The sequence below is a fragment of the Astyanax mexicanus genome, chromosome 1, assembly GCF_023375975.1.
Source record: "Astyanax mexicanus isolate ESR-SI-001 chromosome 1, AstMex3_surface, whole genome shotgun sequence".
In the NCBI taxonomy this organism is placed as follows: Eukaryota; Metazoa; Chordata; class Actinopteri; order Characiformes; family Acestrorhamphidae; genus Astyanax; species Astyanax mexicanus.
The window spans coordinates 2,200,526-2,221,120 of NC_064408.1; the positions used below are offsets into that span (position 1 = coordinate 2,200,526).

The window sequence follows — 20,595 nt, forward strand, 5'->3', positions numbered from 1 at the left end:
TCTTATTTTTATTGCCAGTCTAACAATAGAGTATGTATTAGAATGTGTGTTAGTGTGTAAGTGTCTGTGTGTGTTTTAGAGTGTGTTAGTGTGTGTGTGTGTGTGTTTGTGAGTGTGTGTGTGTGTGTGTGTGTTTGTGTGTGTGTATGTGTGTGTGTGTGTGTGTTATTATTTATTGTGTGTCCTGACTTCAGGTGTGTCCTCTCCCTTCAGGGATGTTACAAAGTAGGAAGCTGCAGTATAGTCAGTGTGTGTGAGTGTGTGTGTGAGTGTGTGTGTGTGTGTGTGTGTGTGTGTGTGTGTGTGTGTGTGTGTGTGTGTGAGTGTGTGAGTGTGTGAGTGTGTGTGTGTGGAAAGTGCATCATTTCATTCTCCAGCTGTTTAATGGTTTGGAGAAAAAGCTTGAGAGAAACCAGCCTCAGGCTTTTACACACACACACACACACACACACATATACACACACACACATACACAGACACACACACGAATCGCACAACTATTGCTGCTGACACACACGTGCATATGCACAAACACAGCTTACAGTCTAGTCCCTCTGTTGGCTCCATGTTTAATACTATTAATGTTAGTTCAGCTGCTGTTACTATACTAGTCCTGTACAGCTCAGCCCATTCATTTATATAGAGGAGTATAAACCCTCAGTACTGCAGTGGAGTAAAGAAACTGTGTTCTCTAGATTTCTTACAGAAATAACTCTAAATATTAGAAAATGCTTTATAATTAGATTAATTTCTGTTAATTACAAGCCCCTATTGTAATTTTATGTACATATTATGACATTAATGAGAGATTACGGTTGAAATGTTATGTTCTTAAATAACATAAATATGTGTGTAAAATTACTTATTATTATTATCTGTAATTACATGTGTGTGTTATTATTTAAAGTTTTTTTTCTTGCCCAACAACTAAATATTTGTAAGGTAAATTTATTTATTTATTTTTTATTTAGCCCTGCTTTAGTCCACTGAATTACTGGTCTCTGAGGAAAGACAGGATTTCGGCTCTTGCTTGTGAATATTCATACATGCAAATATATCGCCTCTGATTGACTAACCCGCCTTTCCCCCACGGTCAATTTTATTATATTTAAAATACACCTCATGGATGCACTGGGACGCATCATCAGTGATGTATCCTGAGGTCATTGGGTGTTTCGGGTCTTGCAACATCATACACCCTCACCCAGGCGACCCAACTTGCGTCCCAGTAGCAACCCACGGATCTGCCCTCTTCATCCAAAGCCACCTAGTAGCCTTTTCGGCGGCTTCGCTTGCGGACTTGATGGCCCTCTTCTTTGCTGCTCCCACGATGCCCAGGCGGCTGAGGACCTTGCACAGAGACCTCCCTGCAAATCCCCTGCAGCCTACTTCTATGGGCTCGTAGAACGTCTTCCAGCCTCCTCCCCTGCACTCCTCCACAAGCTCCTGGTATTTAGCCCTCTTCCTCTCATTTGCTTCCTGGATGTTTTCTTCCCAGGGCACTGTCAACTCCAGTATGATCAGCTGTTTTGAAGACTGAGAGGTCATGATCATATCTGGACGGAGGGTTGTTATTGCGATCTGCTGGGGGAACCTCATTTGCTTACCCAGGTCGACCTGCAGCTGCCAGTCAGATGCTGTATGGAGTAGGCCTGCTGTCGCATGTTTGTTTGTTCTGGGTTTTTCTCCAGCTTTCACAAAATAGATTTCCTTCTTTGGAGCATGATGGTTCTTGCTGGAGCTGATGGCTGAAGCTACACTCTCAGCGACTGCCTTAAGCACCTGTTCATGGCGCCAGCGGTAGCGACCATCTGCTAGAGCCTTCGGGCAGCCGCTGAGGAGATGTTCCAAAGAGCCTCTACCAGAGCACAGCGGGCAGGAAGGTGACTCACTTTTCCCCCACACATGGAGGTTCGCTGGGCTTGGCAGGACGTCGTAGACAGCTTGGACCAGGAAACGGACCCGCTGGAAATCCGGCTGCAAGATGTTTGTCCAGGTGATCCTTCGCTTCAGGGCGCTCTCCCACCTTGTCCATGCTCCCTGTTGCCGTAATCCTACTACCCTGCTCAGCCGCTCTTCCTCCACACCTGCTCTAACTTCCTCCTGGATCAGGTGGTGCCTTTCCTTCCCACGTGTCTGGCTAATTAGGATTCTTGGGAAGTACCCCAAGCCTGCTCTGCCTGTTGCCTCAGTGCCCACCAATTCCTTCTGTCTTAGGCGTGACTCTGCCAGCTTCACTGCTTCCCTAGCCTTCCACTTTCTTCCTGTCCTCACCTCGATGCCGGCTGCTGACACTTTGCCGTCCTTTGAGTCCCTGTACTGTAGAGCTTCCCTGGTGCGTGCCACCATAAACTCTTCTGTCAAACCCCTGAGAGGAAGCTGCAAGATGTTACTCGTACCATACAGTGCAGCGCTGGTGAGGCTGCGAGGAAGCCCCAGCCATTTTCGAAGAAAAGTGCTGATCCTCCTCTCCATGGACTCAACTGCTGTCATTGGGACTGCGTAAATTAACAGGGGCCACAGGATGCGGGGCAGGATTGAATGCTGGTAGATCCAGGCTTTAAACCTACCAGGCAGGCCAGACTTGTCTACCTTGGTAAGCCAGGTACCGAGTTCTAAAATGGCCTTCTGGATGGCTGCTGAGTCCTTCAGGGTGGAGTCAAAGAGTTTCCCCAAACACTTCACTGGTTGCTCTGTGATGGTAGGGATGACCGTTCCTGAGATGGAAAAACGGAACTTGTCAATCACCTTCCCCTTTTTCAGGACCATCGATCGTGATTTGGAGGGCTTAAAACTCATCCTTGCCCAGGTCATGAGCTTTTCAAGCCCTTGCAGGATCCACCTGCACCCTGGGACTGACGTGGTTGTTACAGTGAGGTCATCCATAAAGGCTCTGATGGGAGGCTGTCGTACACCTGCCTTAGTCAGGGGCCCTCTTCATTCCACCTCAGCTGACTTGACTAACATGTTCATGGCCAGGGAAAAGAGGACAACAGAGATGGTGCAGCCTGTAATTATCCCTTTCTCAATGCTGTGCCAGTCTGATGTCTCTGCCCCAGAAGTAACTCTAATCCTAAACTTATTGTAGTAATCCAGGATGAGGTCCTTGATCTTACTGGGAACATGGTGGAGGTGGAGAGCGAGTTCTACCAACTTGTGTGGTATGGACCCATAGGCATTTGCCAGGTCCAACCACAACACAGCTAGGTCGCCTCTGTTCTCATGGGCCTCCCGGATGAGTTGCGTAACGACTCCAGTGTGTTCCAGGCAGCCAGGAGCAGAGATCCCTCCCTTCTGTACTGATGGGTCTATATAGCTGTTCTTGAGAAGAAACTCTGTCAGTCTTCGAGAGACGATGCTAAAAAACACCTTCCCTTCCACACTCAGCAGTGAGATGGTTCGAAACTGACTGATGTCTCGCGAGTTCTCCTCTTTGGGGATCCAAACTCCTTCAGCATGCCTCCACTGGTCGGCCACTTTCCCCCTTCTCCAAATTACTTTCAGGATCTTCCACAGATAACGTAGAAGCCCTGGGCAGCGCTTGTAGACCAGATAAGGGGTTCCACTGGGGCCTGGGGCTGACGCTGAACGGGCCGCCTTGACGACCTCCTCCACCGCCTTCAGGCTTGGCTCCTTCAGGTTGAACTCCATTGTAGGGAGATCTGGCCTGATGAGAGCTTTATTGGGCTCCAGCTCCAAGTCTCTCTGAGGATCGCTCACAGTGTCCTGGAGGAAGTGATTTACTTGCTCTATAGAGCACTCAAGCTGGCTGCTGCGCTTGTCCCCGAGGAGTTGTTTGGTAAAGCCAAAGGGATTTGCGATGAAAGCTGCTCGCCTCCTTGCCCTCTCTTTCTCCCGTCTCCGGTGCCACTCTGCTCTGCGAAGAGTCATCAGCTTCTTGCGCAGGATGTTTTTCAGTTCCAACAAGGGTTTCTTCTCCTCCTCCACTGCAGCCTTATACTGTCTCTTGAGGGTGCGAAGCTCCTGGCGCAAATGATGTATCCGGGTGGCCCTACGGCTCGTTGTGTAGGGAGTGGGTTTTGATTTTCCTTTATCCACCTGTCCAAATCTTTCTGAGGCATAGCTGATGATGATTGTAGTCATTGATGTGAGTCGGCTGTCCACGTCTCCCTTGGCTGTAGCCTGGATGATCTTGGACACATCCTCGTCAAACTGCTGCCACTCGCTCCTCTTGCTGGTTGGGGGCCACTTAATCCGCTGCTGTGGAATTACTCTGCTAGGGTTAAGAGTCTGAGGTACATGCAGGGAATGGGCTCTGTGGGTTGCCTCCTGGCCGGGCTCCTCCTGCGTCTCACCAGGTACAAGACCTGAGCGTTGTACCTCATTTTCTTTGTCTAGGCATTTCATTCTAGCTTTGTGGATCTTCAGGCCACGATGGTTCTTGCACAGCTTTCCACAAATGCATATAACGTTCGTCGTTTGTCCGTTTCCCTGGGTCGTCACCGTGTAGTCCATCCGATTGAAGATCTCATCCTCCCCCCCCTCTCGGGATCTCCTGGGGGTATCTCTCTGTCGGGCTTTCCGTAGCTTGATTGGGTCCTCTCTCACGAGAGAGAGCTCTAAAACTCAAAGGACAAAATGTTTTCAGAGATACAGCCTTGTCAAATCGTGCTTTCATAGTGTATAATCCGCTAAAATCTACTTTTTCTGGTTCTTTATGCATACTCAATATAAAACTGTTTCTTAGCCTCCACTGTCTGCAGCAGCTAGTAAAAGAAAATCCTCAGAAATACGAGTTGATCAGAGAGACGTTAGGGTGTCGACGTCAACCAGTGGTTTCTTAGCCCCGCCCACTTCAGCTCAGGACCGCCCACAGGCAGCACTGCACCCAGGCTACAGCATTAAGGAGCTATAGTTAAGGAGAAGCTAACAGATCTGTTTACAGCTCTGTTTACAAAGCTAGTTAATGTTAGCTCTCTTGTGTAAGTAACTATAGGTTTAAATGGGATCTCCGGTTGATTCTGCGTTTTACCGAGACCTTATGTATACACTATGGGAGCACAGTTTGACAAGGCAGCTCAACTCGACAGAACAAACAACAAGAACATGTGGATTTTAGTGGAAGGAACTTTAAAAAACTGTAATTTTAGACGATACAGTAAATAAAGATCATATAAAGTATAGTGTAATAAATACCTACACTCTTATTTACAGTAGTTTAATTGGGGAGTATGGGATGTGTTATGTAATAATGTGATTTTATAGCTTTCTCTCTCTCTCTCTCTCTCTCTCTCTCTCTCTCTCTCTCTCTCTCTCTCTCGCGCTCCTCCGCTGAATGGTAAGAATTGTTCCCTGTGGCTCTGAGGTAATTACTGTACACGGCTCTGCTGAGACACACTTGAACAAGGGGACGAGCGAGAGTATAATAAAGACAGAGAGAGAGAGAGCCTGCAGTGTGTGTGTGTGTGTGTGTGTGTGTGTGTGTGTGAACTGTCCAGTCAGATTTCCCTGTCCTCTGTATGATGTGTGTCCTCGTTACCTGCAGCTCTGTTTGTTTATTCTGAAAGTCCTTCCCACAGTTTTCCCGTTATGTGTCCCTGTATTGCTCGAATGTTGCTCTTTGATGTCTCAGGAGACGTATTTCTCACTTAGGCTTCATTCACAGAGATCAGCTTAATTACAGATTTCTCCTAAATTAGACAAATAGCATTACACAAAAATGAGACATGAGGTACTTCTGAGCTTAAAGGAGTCAAAACTGAGAATTTGTTGGCAGCCCATCAAAAAGGTTAAAAGTGAAAGCTTTGTAACAGTAATTGAACACATTTACTCCAATCATCATTAAATAAATGAAGAGGCTCTGAGTCTTTGGATGAGATTTAGTTGAGTTCATATTGAGACTTATGTTTTCATTAGTAAATGAATGTGCTATCATTTAGTACATTATTGAGTGTTTATTCTAAAAGTCCTTTCCACAGTTTTCCTGTTATGTGTCCCTGTATTGCTCGAATGTTGCTCTTTGATGTCTCAGGAGACGTATTTGGGATTCTCACTTAGGCTTCATTCACAGAGATCAGCTTAATTACAGATGTTTCTCCTAAAACTGCTCTGAAGACATTAGACAAATAGCATTACACAAAAATGAGACATGAGATACTTCTGAGCTTAAATGAGTCAAAACTGAGAATTTGTTGGCAGCCCATCAAAAAGGTTAAAAGTGAAAGCTTTGTAACAGTAATTGAACACATTTACTCCAATCATCATTAAATAAATGAAGAGGCTCTGAGTCTTTGGATGAGATTTAGTTGAGTTCATATTGAGACTTATGTTTTCATTAGTAAATTATTGTGCAATCATTTTGCACATTATTGAGTGTTTATTCTAAAAGTCCTTTCCACAGTTTTCCTGTTATGTGTCCCTGTATTGCTCGAATGTTGCTCTTTGATGTCTCAGGAGACGTATTTGGGATTCTCACTTAGGCTTCATTCACAGAGATCAGCTTAATTACAGATGTTTCTCCTAAAACTGCTCTGAAGACATTAGACAAATAGCATTACACAAAAATGAGACATGAGATACTTCTGAGCTTAAAGGAGTCAAAACTGAGAATTTGTTGGCAGCCCATTAAACAGGTTAAAAGTGAAAGCTTTGTAACATTCACTGAACACATTTACTCCAATCATCATTAAATAAATAAAGAAGATCTGAGTCTTTGGATGAGATTTAGTTGAGTTCATATTGAGACTTATGTTTTCATTAGTAAATGATTGTTCTTTCATTGTGGCAAATCTGAGCACAACATGAGACTTAATTGAGATCTGTTCTAAACCTTGTAAGGAGACGCCTGAGATTACTGAGCTCTTTATCTCAGGAGACACATCTGATCTCCTTGTTGTCTATGAGAAACTACAGAGATTACTGAGATCAACTTATTAATCGATGTTTCTCCTAAAACTGCTCTGAAGACGTTAGACAAATAGCATTAGACAAAAAATGAGACATGAGAAACTTCTGAGCTTAAAGGAGTCAAAACTTCATTGAGATCTATACTATAATTGTGAGGAGACACATGAAATTACTGAGCTCTTTATCTCAGGAGACACATTTATGCAGCAAGAGATATCCTTTATCTTTCCATCTGATCTCATTTTTGTCTATGAGAAACTACAGAGATTACAGAGATCAACTTAGTCACAGATGTTTCTCCTAAAATTCCTCTGAAGACATAAAATATCATGAGACAAACATGAGACATGAGATACTTCTGAGCTTAAAGGAGTCAAAACTGAGAATTTGTTGGCAGCCCATCAAAATGGTTAAGAATGAAAGCTTTGTAACACTAACTGAACACATGTGATTCAATCAACATGAAGTAAAAATAAAGAGGTTCTTAATCTTTGGATGAGATTTAGTTGAGTTTATATTGAGACGAAGGTCTTGATTGTTATTATTGTGGCGAATCTGAGCACAATGTGAGACTTCACTGAGATCTGTACTTAACCTTGTGAGGAGACACGTGAAATTACTGAGCTCTTTATCTCAGGAGACACATTTGAGCAGCAAGAGGTTTTTGTTATCTTCACATCTGATCTCATTGTTGTCTATAAGTAACTACGGAGTTTGCTGAGCACAATGTAAGACTTAATTAAGATCTTCACTAAACCTTGTGAGGAGACAGATAAGATTACAAAGCTCTTTATCTCAGGAGACACATTTAAGCAGCAGGAGATCTCTGTTGTCTTTCAATCTGATCTCACTGTTGTCTATGAAAAACTACAGAGTTTGTTGAGCACAACATGAGACATTATTGAGATCTCTACTTAACCTTGTGAGGAAACACATAAGATTACTAAGCTCTTTATCTCAGGAGACACATTTGAGCAGCAGGTGTTTTTTGTTATCTTCTCATCTGATCTCATTGTTGTCTATGAGAAACTACAGAGTTTGTTGAGCACAATGCGAGACATTGTTGAGATCTTTAATAAATCTTGGGAAAAGAAGGGAGATTACTTAGCTCTTTATCTCAGGAGACACATTTGAGCAGCAAAGATATCTGTTGTCTTTTCATCTGATCTTGTTGTCTTTAAGAAACTACTGAGTTTGCTGAGCGCAATGTGAGACATAATTAAGATCTTTATTAAACCTAAAAAGGAGACACATGAGATTACTGAGCTCTTTATTTTATGAGGCACATTTGAGAAGCAGAAGATCTTTTTTGTATTTCCATCTAATCTCATTGTTGTTTATGAGAAAACACAGAGCTTATTGAGCACAATGTGAGACATTATTAATATATCTATACTAAGCCTTGTGAGGAGACACAGGAGATTTCTGAGCTCTTTAACTCAGGAGACACATTTAAGCAGCAGAAGATCTTCAATGTCTTTCCATCTGATCTCATTGTTGTCTATGAGAAACTGCAGAGTTTGCTGAGCACAATGTGAGACTTAATTGAGATCTGTTGTATTAATGGATTATTTGCTGTGATAGACAGTCTTTAACTGAACTGAACTGAATCAGCAAAAACGCCACAGAATGGAGAAAGGAAGGAAATGAACGGTGAGAAAAAGACATGACCGTAAAGAGATAATGGAATAAAAGATGAAACAGCTTCGTAAAGGACGAGAGAGAGAAAGAGAGAGAGAGAGGAGTGTTATTAAAGTAAGTGTGAGCCCGGCTTGTCCTTACGTAACTCTGACAGTGTGTGTGTGTGTACAGTGTGTGTGTGTGTGTACAGTGTGTGTGTGTGTGTGTACAGTGTGTGTGTGTGTGACAGTGTGTGTGTGTGTACAGTGTGTGTGTGTGTGTGTGTGTGTGTGTGTCACTGGAACAAGGTTAGAGGAGTTTATCTGTCAGGTTGTTTATGGTTGTACTGAAAAAATAGATATAATTGGTAAATCAATCCAAACTGCACACACACACACACACTGCACACACACACACACTGTACACACACCATCTTCTCCTCTTTCTCATCCCTCGTTTACCTTATCTCTATTTTTTCCTCTCTGTCTCTTTTCCTCACTCTGAATCTGCACTAATGGAACCATCACTGTCCACAGCCTGCAGCACAGAGAGAGAGAGAGAGAGAGAGGGATAGAGAGAGAGAGGGATAGAGAGAGAGAGATAGAGACCGAGGAGAAAGTGGGGAGAAAAAAGATAGACAGATAGATAGGTAGATAGATAGAGGGGAAAAGAGAGAGTGAGTGAGAGAAAGAGAGAGAAAAGAGAGAGAAAATGGAAAAGAGACAACAAGGGAGCGAGAGAAGAAGAGCAAGAAAGAAAGAGAGGAAAAAAGAGAGATAGAGAGAGAGAGATACAGAGGAAAAAAGAGAGAGATAGAGAGAAAGAGAGCAGAAAAAAGAAAGTGAGAGAAAGTGAGATAGCGAGGAAAAAGAAGAGAGAGAGGAGACAAGAGAGAGTGAGTGAGTGAGTGAGTGAGAGAGACACATAGAGGAGTGGGGAGAAAAGAGAGAGATAGAATAAGAGAGGGAGAGAAAAAGAGAGGAATAGATAGATAGAGAGAGAAGAAGAGCGAGAGAGACACAAAGATAGAAAGCAAGATAGATAGAGGATAAAAGAGAGAGTGAGTGAGAGAGAGACAGAGAAAAGAGAGAGAAAATGGAAAAGAGACAACAAGGGAGCAAGAGAGGAAGAGCAAGAGAAATAAAGAGAGGAAAAAAGAGAGATAGAGCGAGAGAGATAGCAGGGAAAAAAGAGAGACAGAGAGGGAAAAAGAAAGAGAGCAGAAAAAAGAGAGTAAGAGCAAGTGAGATAGCGAGGAAAAGAGAGAGAGGAGAAAAGAGAGAGTGTGTGAGTGACTGAGAGAGAAACATAGAGGAGTGGGGAGAAAAAAGAGATAGAATGAGAGAGGGAGAGAAAAAGAGAGGGATAGACAGATAGAGAGAGAAGAAGAGCGAGAGACACACAGAAAAAGCAAGATAGACGGAGGAGAAAAGAGAGAGTGAGTGAGAGAGATAGAGAAAAGAGAGAAAATGGAAAAGAGATAAAAAGGGATCAAGAGAAGAAGAGCAAGAGAAAGAAAGAGAAAGATAGAGAGAGAAAGAGAGAGGTGTGGGAATGTTAATTGGAGCATGTGAATGCTGTGTTATAGGTGTCAGTTGCTAGGGGATGAGGGTTAAGAAATGGTTGCTAAGGTGTTACTCAGTGGTAGCTAAACTGTTGCTTAAGTGGTCTCTCTGGTTAAGGAATTTAGGAGGCTCTTATGGTGTTGCTAATGTTGCAGCAAAGGTGCTGCTTTGGTATATGAGTTGGTTGCTAAGGTGTTGCTATGGTACAGACACTGGACACTGGTTGTTATGGTACTGCTAGGCAGTTGCTGTGGTGTTACTAGGTGGTTTCTTAGGTGATGCTTGGCGATTGATAAGGTACTGGCAGAGACTGTGCTATTATAATGAAGGTCCCATTAACCTTCATTTCATAGCAGGAACAGAACTGTTAAACATGGTGGCGGTGGGGCTTCTGAGTCGTACAACTTTTTACTACAGCTTTGAAACGTCTTCTTCTTTAGAAACTGGTAAACTGAGGGTTGAGGACTGAGGGTCATAAAGGAATGAACAGGGTCAAAATTGATACTCAAATACTTAAATACTCAAATAGAGATGATTGATTGTATTTGAGTATCCAAGAGTATCTAACTTCTCCATTAAACAGCATTCTGTAACAAGAACACCACTGTTAAACATGGTGGTGGTGGGGCTTCTGAGTCGTACAACTTTGTATTACAGCTTTGAATCAATGTCCTTTTTAGAAACTGGTAAATTGTGAGGACTGAGATTATGAAGGAATGAACAGGGTCAAAATTGATACTCAAATACTTAAATACTCAAATACTCAAATAGAGATGGTTGATTGTAATTTAGTATCCAATAAGGTATTCTACTTCTTTATTGATGATTCGTCTGCCTTTATCTGTGGATGTCTTCCTTTGCCTACCAGTCCCTTTCTGATTGATAAACTCACCTTTTTCACAGCTGTGATAAACGTGGAATATGTAACTCCCCTTTAACTGTTAAACATGGTGGCGGTGGGGCTTATGAGTTGTGTAGCTGTATGAGTTTTGGTCCCTGTAGTTGCAGCTTTATTATAAGAAGATATGAAGATACATAGAAGTTTTACTCTCCCAGCACTGGTAGAATCATGTGGGAGGGACATACAAGGTTTGTAATATATATTTGTAATATATCAGACTTACAGGGGTTGGACAATGAAACTGAAACACCTGTCATCATTGTAGTGTGGGAGGTTTCATGGCTAAATTGGAGCAGCCTGGTGTTCAATCTTCATTAATTGCACATTGCACCAGTAAGAGCAGAGTGTGAAGGTTCAATTAGCAGGGTAAGAGCACAGTTCTGCTCTAAATATTGCAATGCACACAACATTATGGGGGACGTACCAGAGTTCAAAAGAGGACAAATTGTTGGTGCATGTCTTGATGGAGCATCTGTGACCAAGACAGCAAGTCTTTGTGATGCATCAAGAACCACATCCAACAGGATTAACTGTGGACGCTGTAAGAGGAAGCTGTCTGAAAGGGATGTTTGGGTGCTAACCCGGATTGTATCCAAAAAACATAAAACCACGGCTGATCAAATCACGCAGAATTCAATGTGCACCTCAACTCTCCTGTTTCCACCAGAACTGTCCGTCACCACAATCAATTATTGTGCTCTAAAACCAGGTGTTTCAGTTTCATTGTCCGACCCCTGTATATCTATTACAAACACACAAATATACACAAACACGTAGGTTCTGTATGACATCATCAGTGTGAGTGTTGAAGTGCGTTTGATCTAAAAGTGAGAGCGGAGGCTGTGTGTGACGTACCAACTCTCGCGCTCTCTCTCTCTCTCTCTCTCTCGCACGCCCACCGTCTCCTCCCCCGGTGTCTCTGCGCTCTCTGTGCAGAGTGTGTGTAGGCTTCGCTGAGAGACGAGTGTGTGTATAGGTTTTGCTGAGAGCTGTGTGTGTGTGTGTGTAGGGTTTCCCGTATGCAGTAAGTGTGTGTAAGTGTGAGTGTGTGTGAGTGTGTGTGTGAGTGTGTGTTCAGCATGTTCGTGTCGGTGTGGTACGCTAAGAAGATGGGGCGCCGCTTCATCAACAACGTCCGCAAAGCAAAGAGACAGAGACAGCACAGCACGGTAGGAGCTGAACTGAGAGAGAGTGTGTGTGTGTGTGTGTGTAGGTTGGAGAGTGTGTGTGTAAGCCTCTCTGTATGAGTGTGTGGGTGTACAGTGTGTGATAGAAACATTGTGTATGTTAAAAAACAAAACATCGAAACATTTGTCAAAAGTTACTCGGGATTAGAAAATGTAAATAATTGTTGGTAAATTTAAATAATTGTAGTTTTTTATTGATTATTCATGATTTAATGCTGGTTTACATCTGGGAGCACAAACACACCAGACAGTTCTCGGGAGAGCAGACCTGCCTATTTCAGAACAACTTTAGATTTGACATTTTTTAGAGTTTGTAATGGTTATGTGTCTCGATTCGACAGAAACGGTGGTATAGGGTAGTATAGGGATTATTGAGAGTATAGGATAGTATAGGTAGTATCGGGAGTATATAATAATGCAGGGTGGTATAGGGAAAATAGTGTGGTATATGGTAAGATATTGATTCTGATTTATAGGAAAGTAAAAGGTAGTATAGTGAGTTTAAGGTAGTATATGTAAGTATAGGGTAGTAAAAGGTAGTATAGTGAGTTGTGGGTTGTGTAGGAAGTATAGGGTATTATAATATAGTAATTAAGGATAGCATAGGGAGTACTGAAAGTAGGGAATAGTATACTGAGTATATAATAATTCAAGGTGGTATAGGGAAAATAGTGTGGTAAATGGTAAGATATTGAGTCTGATTTATAGGGAAGTAAAAGGTAGTATAGTAAGTATAAGGTAGTGTATATGTAAGAATAGGGTAGAGGTAGTTAGTATAGGGAGTTTTGGGTAGTGTAGGGAGTATAGGGTATTGTACTGTAGTATAGGATAACATAGGGAGTTTTAAGAGTATAGGATAGTATAGGGAGTTTTGAGAATATAGAGTAGTATAGGGAGTTTTAAGAGTATAGGACAGTATAGGGAGCATTGAGAATATAGAGTAGTATAGGGAGTTTTAAGAGTATAGGATGGTATAGGGAGCATTGAGAATATAGGGTAGTATAGGGAGTTTTAAGAGTATAGGATAGTATAGGGAGCATTGAGAATATAGAGTAGTATAGAGAGTTTTGAAAGTATAGGATAGTATTGGTAGCATTGAGAATATATGGTAGTATAGGGAGTTTTAAGAGTATAGGATGGTATTGGGAGCATTGAGAATATAGGGTAGTATAGGGAGTTTTAAGAGTATAGGACAGTATAGGGAGCATTGAGAATATAGAGTAGTATAGGGAGTTTTAAGAGTATAGGATGGTATAGGGAGCATTGAGAATATAGGGTAGTATAGGGAGTTTTAAGAGTATAGGATAGTATAGGGAGCATTGAGAATATAGAGTAGTATAGAGAGTTTTGAAAGTATAGGATAGTATTGGTAGCATTGAGAATATATGGTAGTATAGGGAGTTTTAAGAGTATAGGATAGTATTGGGAGTAGTGAGAGTATAGGATAGTATAGAGAATATGGGAATATATGGTAGTGCAGTGTGGTTTAGGGAAAATATTGTGGTATATATTAAGGTCTTGGGTAGTGTAGGTTATATTATGTAGTACTTGGAGTGCAGTATTTAATAGGGTAGTAAAGGTAGTATAGTGAGTAGAAGATAGTATATGTAAGTATAGGGTAGTGTTGGTGAATATAGGGTAGGTGAGTACACAAGGTAGTATAGAGTAGTGTAGTGTATCTGGTGTAGAATAGGTTATATTTGGAACTATAGGGTAGTATATGGAGTATAGAGTAGTTTACGGTAGTATTAAGAGAATATTGGGCAGTATATGGAGTATATAGTTACATAGGAATAATAGGCTAGTATTGTAGAGTATAGAAAAGTATAGGTTTGTATAGGCAAGTATAGGGAGTATAAGGTAATATAGGGGAGTATACAGTATGTTAGTATAGGGAGCATAGGCTAGTATTGGGTAGTAAAGATATCTCAGGGTTGTATAGAGAGTGTATGATAGTATTGTTTAGTATAGGGAGTATATGGTTATGCAGGGTAGTATACGGAGTGTAGGGTATTTAGAGTATACCCTATTATAGAGTAGTATGGGACGAGAAGGCTAGTATTGGAGAGTATAGACTAGTATAGACTAGTATAGGGTCATATAGAGAGTGTAGAGTTTTATAGAGCAGCATAGCAAAGTATATGGTTGTATAGGGAAATAAAGTCAGGATAAGATATTATTGGGTAGTATAACGTAGTATAGGGAGTATAAGGCAGTATAAGCTACTATTGAAATCTGTAGGGTTTTATAGAGTAATATAGGGAGTATATGATAGTATTGGTTAGTATAGGGAGTACATGGTTGTGCAGGGAAGTATATGGTAGTATAGGTAGTGTAGAGCAGTATTGACTATAATTAGCAGTATTGACATCTAGGGTTGTATAGGGTAGTGTAAGAAGTATAGGGTAGTATAAAGCAGTATTAAGAGCAGTGATGGTATAGTTACTTTGAAAAAGTAATCCGATTACTGATTACTGATTACTCCTTTAAAAGGTAACTTAGTTACTTTATGGATTACTTGATTTTAAAAGTAACTAAGTTACTTTACAAGTTACTTTATTAGTTACTTTCAGCAGCTGCAGACACCACCTCCCGCCGCCTTAACATAAACATTATAACCAGTTTTGCCAAAACTCCCTTTATTATTAAAATATTTATCTCTATTAAGTTGAACTATTTCCTAAAAAAATAAGTTTTTTTTATAAAAATAAAAAAATTAACTTAACATAAATATTTTTTTTATAAAAAATAAAATATGGTCTTTCTTGATTTTACTAAACATAAATACTTGTTTTTATAAAAATATATAAAATAAAGAAAGTCTTTCTTGACCTGACATATTTAACACTGTAAAACTGAACATTGAACCTGTTGTTCTCTGCAGGGCAGCAAGGAGTGGTTTTATAAAACAGAACCGTGTATATGGTCTAGACCAGGGATCACATATTTGCAGACTGCGGTCCGGGTCCGGACCCAGACGTTGACCAATACGGACCCATACCGGACCCAACTACTGAGAAGGATTTAATTCTGACAGTGTTCATTTAAAGCACCGGAACTTTTCTTGTCTTTACGGTATGTGCGCTCTGCGCCACAGTGAACTTCCAATCACGTGTGGTGTAAAATCTTTAAATGCTCTCCTCTGCCAATCAAATTTGTGGCAGACCGCTTCCCTGGCTAGTGAATTGGGACGCAGCCGCAAAAAAAAACGCCTTTATAAAGAGATACTGGCGAAACCCGAGAACTGGCGAAAAACGAAAACGGGCGGAAACTAAAGACACGCCGAGCGCGAGAGAGAGAGACAGGGGAGAAAGCGAGACGCGTGTGATTGGGGAAGAGCGGAGGGGGAATGGGTAAGGGAGCGGTGTGTGTGTGTGTGTGTGTGTGGAGGAGATGAGGTGGAGAGAGAGAGAGAGTAACGCAGAGAGTATGCTTTTATACAACAGTTTCTTTTTTTACTAAATAAATCAAGAAAATAAATCAAAGAACTTTAAGAAATTCAGTTTGAATATGCTTTAATATGGACTGAGCCTTCCGCCAAAAAGTAGTTCCACTACAACTTAACTACAAAACGGTGTATGGTTCAGGCAGACCAACACCACGAAAGTTAGCTTGAAATCTAAATTGTGAATAAGTGAAGATGGTAACGTTAGGAGGGTGAAATAACGCGAATACTCTCCTCTCCTGCTCCGTGGAGTCGTCTTCAGGTGAAAGCCGCGCATTTGAGCATTTCTGCTTGTTTTGCTGGGTGGTGTTGGTTTTAGCTAGCCGGCTGGACTGTGGTTAGGTTAGCGTAGCTTGCTTTAGCTCAGCATTAGCTTAGCTTAGCCTAGCCTGGCTGGTTAGCGTTCTGGCTGTCAGACGACATTAACCGAGCGATTTTAGTTCCCTTTTTTCCACGAAAGACGAGCCAGCGCTGCGGGCGAGCGTGCCGCGGCTGAGCGCTAGCCTGTGCTAAGCTAACACTGCTGCGGGTGTCCTGTGTGTATACGCCTTTACTCGGAAACGCGTCGGCGGAGTGATACAAGTTTAGTGTGAGAAGGCCGTGATGTTATCACAAATATCATCACAGCTAGGTCTAGGAACTAACTGTTGTATAAAGAAGTATACAGTATGTAAGTATAGGACAGTAAAGGCTAGAATTGTGTAGTATTCACATGTAATGTAAAGGGGATTATTGGGAACATAGGCTATTATAATGGAGAATCGGAAGTATAGGAGAGGATAGATAGATAGATAGATAGATAGATAGATAGATAGATAGATAGATAGATAGATAGATAGATAGATAGATAGATAGATAGATAGATAGATAGATAGATAGATAGATAGATAGATAGAATGAATGTAGTCAGACTCTGTTGATGGAAAACTCCAGGAAATTGAGTAATAGATGTGAAGAACAGGTCACTCACCCAGAGAAAGAGAGAGAGAGAGAGAGAGAGAGAGAGAGAAAGAGAGAGAGCACAACGTGAGAAAATGAGTGTGTGAATTTGTGTTGGAGGTGTGTGTGTGTGTGTGTGTGTGTGTTGCGCCGTGTTTAGTCCCTGTGAAGCTGTTCATTTATTCATAGGATGCACTATTGAGTAAAATAATGCAGCTTTGGTGCTTTCCATAAACCCTCGGGGGCACACACACACACACACTCCCACACTGAGCGCTTCATTAGGAACACTACACTAACACTGGGTCTGGCTTTTCTCTCTCAGAACAGCCTCGATTCTTCATGCCGTGAACTTCACAAACTGTTCCTCTGGTCCGTGTTCAGATGGTTATGTTGTGATGATTGATTGGTATCAGCAGCCCATAGTGAACCAGTTCATTTGCATCATTTAAACAGCAGCAGAGCTTCTGAATATATCTACACTGATGGGCGTGGTGTTCTGGAAATGAGGTGTGTTCAGGCACATTTCTGGAGTTTTGCTTGTTTATCTTGGTAACAGAAAACACAGGAGCTCCAACAATCAGACGTTCATCGCTATCTCGGTAACACAGACACTCTGATTGGTTAATTTCACGTTACACCCCAAATTAACCACAGCCACGATTATTTAGGAGAACTAATACATGCCTTTTGCTTTGCCTTTCAAGTCACACAAGGTGTACTTTTCCCGTCGTTACAATAGCAAAGACACACTGAGGCCCTAAATCAAACTGCACAGTTGACTGCTTTACCTTTAAATCACTAAAATTGGACCTCAAGAGATCACTTCAGTTTCTGAATCAGTTTTTCTGATTTTACTATTTATAGGTTTATGTTTGAGTAAAATGAACATTGTTGTTTTATTCTATAAACTACAGACAACATTTCATTTTGTAATTTAGAGCATTTATTTACAGAAAATGAGAAATAGCTGAAATAACAAAAAAGATGCAGAGCTTTCAGACCTCAAATAATGCAAAGAAAACAAGTTCATATTCATAAAGTTTTAAGAGTTCAGAAATAATCAATATTTGGTGGAATAACCCTGTTTTTTAATCACAGTTTTTTTTTCATGCATCTTGGCATCATGTTCTCCTCCACCAGTCTTACACACTGCTTTTGGATAACTTTATGCTGCTTTACTCCTGGTGCAAAAATTCAAGCAGTTCAGTTTGGTGGTTTGATGGTTTGTGATCATCCATCTTCCTCTTGATTATATTCCAGAGGTTTTTAATTTGGTACAGCTCTTGTTGTCATGACAGGAAAATTACATGGACTGATCTGATTGGTCGACTCAAGCCTTTAGCTTTTTTCAAGTCCCGAACATTAGAGTCGTAGACTGCGATCTCTTGTGTTGTATAGTAGAAACGTGTCATCGCCGTTGTGCTACGCTAATCTTATAGGAGAATTGTTGACAGATGGTTCTGTGTTTTGATTGGCAGCTGTGTTGTTAGTGGGCGGGGAATAAAGACATCAGGACAACGGCGGATCTGCCTGGTATCATTAGAGCTGGAGTGCTCTTATTATTCTCTTCTCCCACACATGACACACACATGCTCAGTGGGAGTGGGCGGGCATGAGTGGATATGTGTGTGTGTGTGTGTGTGTGTGTGTTGGCGGTGGTTATAAGTGGTTGTGCACACATGTTAGCGTGTTAGCTGTGCATGTATGTTGCCAAACGTGTTTAAAATCCACTGTTTATTCAAATGGTTCTGGATGTCATCATTTATCACATTTAAAAGATCTTAATAATGGACCTTTTTCGTACTTGTAGCTGATAACAGTCTGGATGGTCCATCCTAGATAAATCTTCTCTTTTTACATTTTTAGGACACAATATTGATCCTAAATCACATAGACACAACCCTGTTTTCCAAATGTTTAGACTCATTAACATCTTACAGTATTCCACTTATCAACATCAACGAAAGCAAGAACCTAGCAACCTTCACTTATACCATACTAACACTTTAGCATCTGAATACCAATAATGTAGCAACCAACTGGCCGAACCTTAGCAAACAGCCTTCATTTGTAATATAATAGCATATTACTAACCACGTAGCATGTTTTTAACAACCACCTGGCTTCACCTTAGCAACAAGATAGCAACACCTTAGCAACCTTCACTTATACCATACTAACATGTCAGCAACCACATAGCAACATCTTTGCAACCACCTGGATACACCTTAACAGCCTACACTTATTTTATACTAACTTGCACTTGCATATCAATATCTCAGTCAGCACCTAGCAACGCCTAAGCTAACATCTAAATACACTTTAGCAAACATGTAACAGCATAGCAAGCATCTAGCAACACCTTAGCAACCTTCACTTATACCATACTAACACAAAAGTAGCTGCTTAGCAATACCATAGCAACCAACTGGCTGAACCTTAGCAAGCATTTAGCAACACCTTAGCAACCTACGCGTATACCACACTTACAAATTAGCAACATCTTAACAAGCAGCTGGCTACACCTTGGCAAAAATCTAGCAACCTTCACTTACAACATCCTAATACATTAGTAACCATGTAGCATGTTTTAGCAAACACCTGGCTACTCCTAGATAGCAACACCTTAGCAACCTTTATTTATGAAATACTAATGCTTTAGTAACCGCATACCAATACCTTAGCAACCAACTGCCAGAACCTTAGCAAAAAAAAGCAAAAATCTAGCACCTTAGCAACCTTCACTAATTCCATACCAACACTTCAGCAACAGCATATTAACATCTCAGTCAGCACCTAGCAACACCTTACTAACTGCTTAGCAATACCATAGCAACCAACTAGCACTAGACTATGTGTTTCTGATAAAGTGGCCAGTGAGGAAGCTCTAGAGTAGGTGTTTCTGATAATGTGGCCAGTGAGAAAGCACTAGAGTGGGTGTTTCTGATAAAGTGGCCAGTGAGAAAGCACTAGAGTGGGTGTTTCTGATAAAGTGGCCAGTGAGGATGCACTAGAGTAGGTGTTTCTGATAAAGTGGTCAGTGAGGAAGCTCTGGAGTAGGTGTTTCTGATAAAGTGGTCAGCGAGGAAACTCTAGAGTAGGTGTTTCTGATAAAGTGGCCAGTGAGGAAGCTCTAGAGTAGGTGTTTCTGATAAAGTGGCCAGTGAGGAAGCTCTAGAGTAGGTGTTTCTGATAAAGTGGCCAGTGAGGAAGCTCTAGAGTAGGTGTTTCTGATAAAGTGGCCAGTGAGGAAGCACTAGAGCGGGTGTTTCTGATAAAGTGGCCAGTGAGAAAGCACTAGAGTAGGTGTTTCTGATAAAGTGGCCAGTGAGGAAGCTCTAGAGTAGGTGTTTCTGATAAAGTGGCCAGTGAGGAAGCACTAGAGTAGGTGTTTCTGATAAAGTGGCCAGTGAGGAAGCTCTAGAGTAGGTGTTTCTGATAAAGTGGCCAGTGAGGAAGCTCTAGAGTAGGTGTTTCTGATAAAGTGGCCATAGAGAAAGCACTAGAGTGGGTGTTTCTGATAATGTGGCCAGTGAGGAAACTCTGGAGTAGGTGTTTCTGATAAAGTGGCCAGTGAGGAAGCTCTAGAGTAGGTGTTTCTGATAAAGTGGCCATAGAGAAAGCACTAGAGTGGGTGTTTCTGATAATGTGGCCAGTGAGGAAACTCTAGAGTAGGTGTTTCTGATAAAGTGGCCAGTGAGGAAGCTCTGGAGTAGGTGTTTCTGATAAAGTGGTCAGTGAGGAAGCTCTAGAGTAGGTGTTTCTGATAAAGTGGCCAGTGAGGAAGCACTGGAGTAGGTGTTTCTGATAAAGTGGCCAGTAAGGAAGCACTGGAGTAGGTGTTTCTGATAAAGTGGCCATAGAGAAAGCACTAGAGTGGGTGTTTCTGATAAAGTGGCCAGTGAGGAAGCTCCAGAGTAGGTGTTTCTGATAAAGTGGCCAGTGAGGAAGCACTGGAGTAGGTGTTTCTGATAAAGTGGCCATAGAGAAAGCACTAGAGTGGGTGTTTCTGATAATGTGGCCAGTGAGGAAACTCTAGAGTAGGTGTTTCTGATAAAGTGGCCAGTG

At 41.6% G+C, this 20,595-nt stretch overlaps 1 protein-coding gene across 6 annotated transcripts in view; it reads left to right on the forward strand.

Annotated features, from left to right (window-relative positions):
* The window catches only part of LOC103046947 (disks large homolog 4), a 197,152-nt gene that overhangs the window by 114,872 nt on the left and 61,685 nt on the right, over positions 1–20,595 (forward strand). Inside the window, exon 1 of one of the 6 annotated variants that reach the window (XM_049465221.1) lies at positions 11,917–12,122. The exons of the other annotated variants lie outside the window; for them this stretch is intronic. Within the exon in view, the coding sequence (XP_049321178.1) occupies positions 12,033–12,122 (90 nt within the window). The 5' untranslated portion in view covers positions 11,917–12,032. Of the gene's footprint in view, positions 1–11,916; positions 12,123–20,595 lie in introns of those variants that run through there. 6 annotated transcript variants of the gene reach the window in all.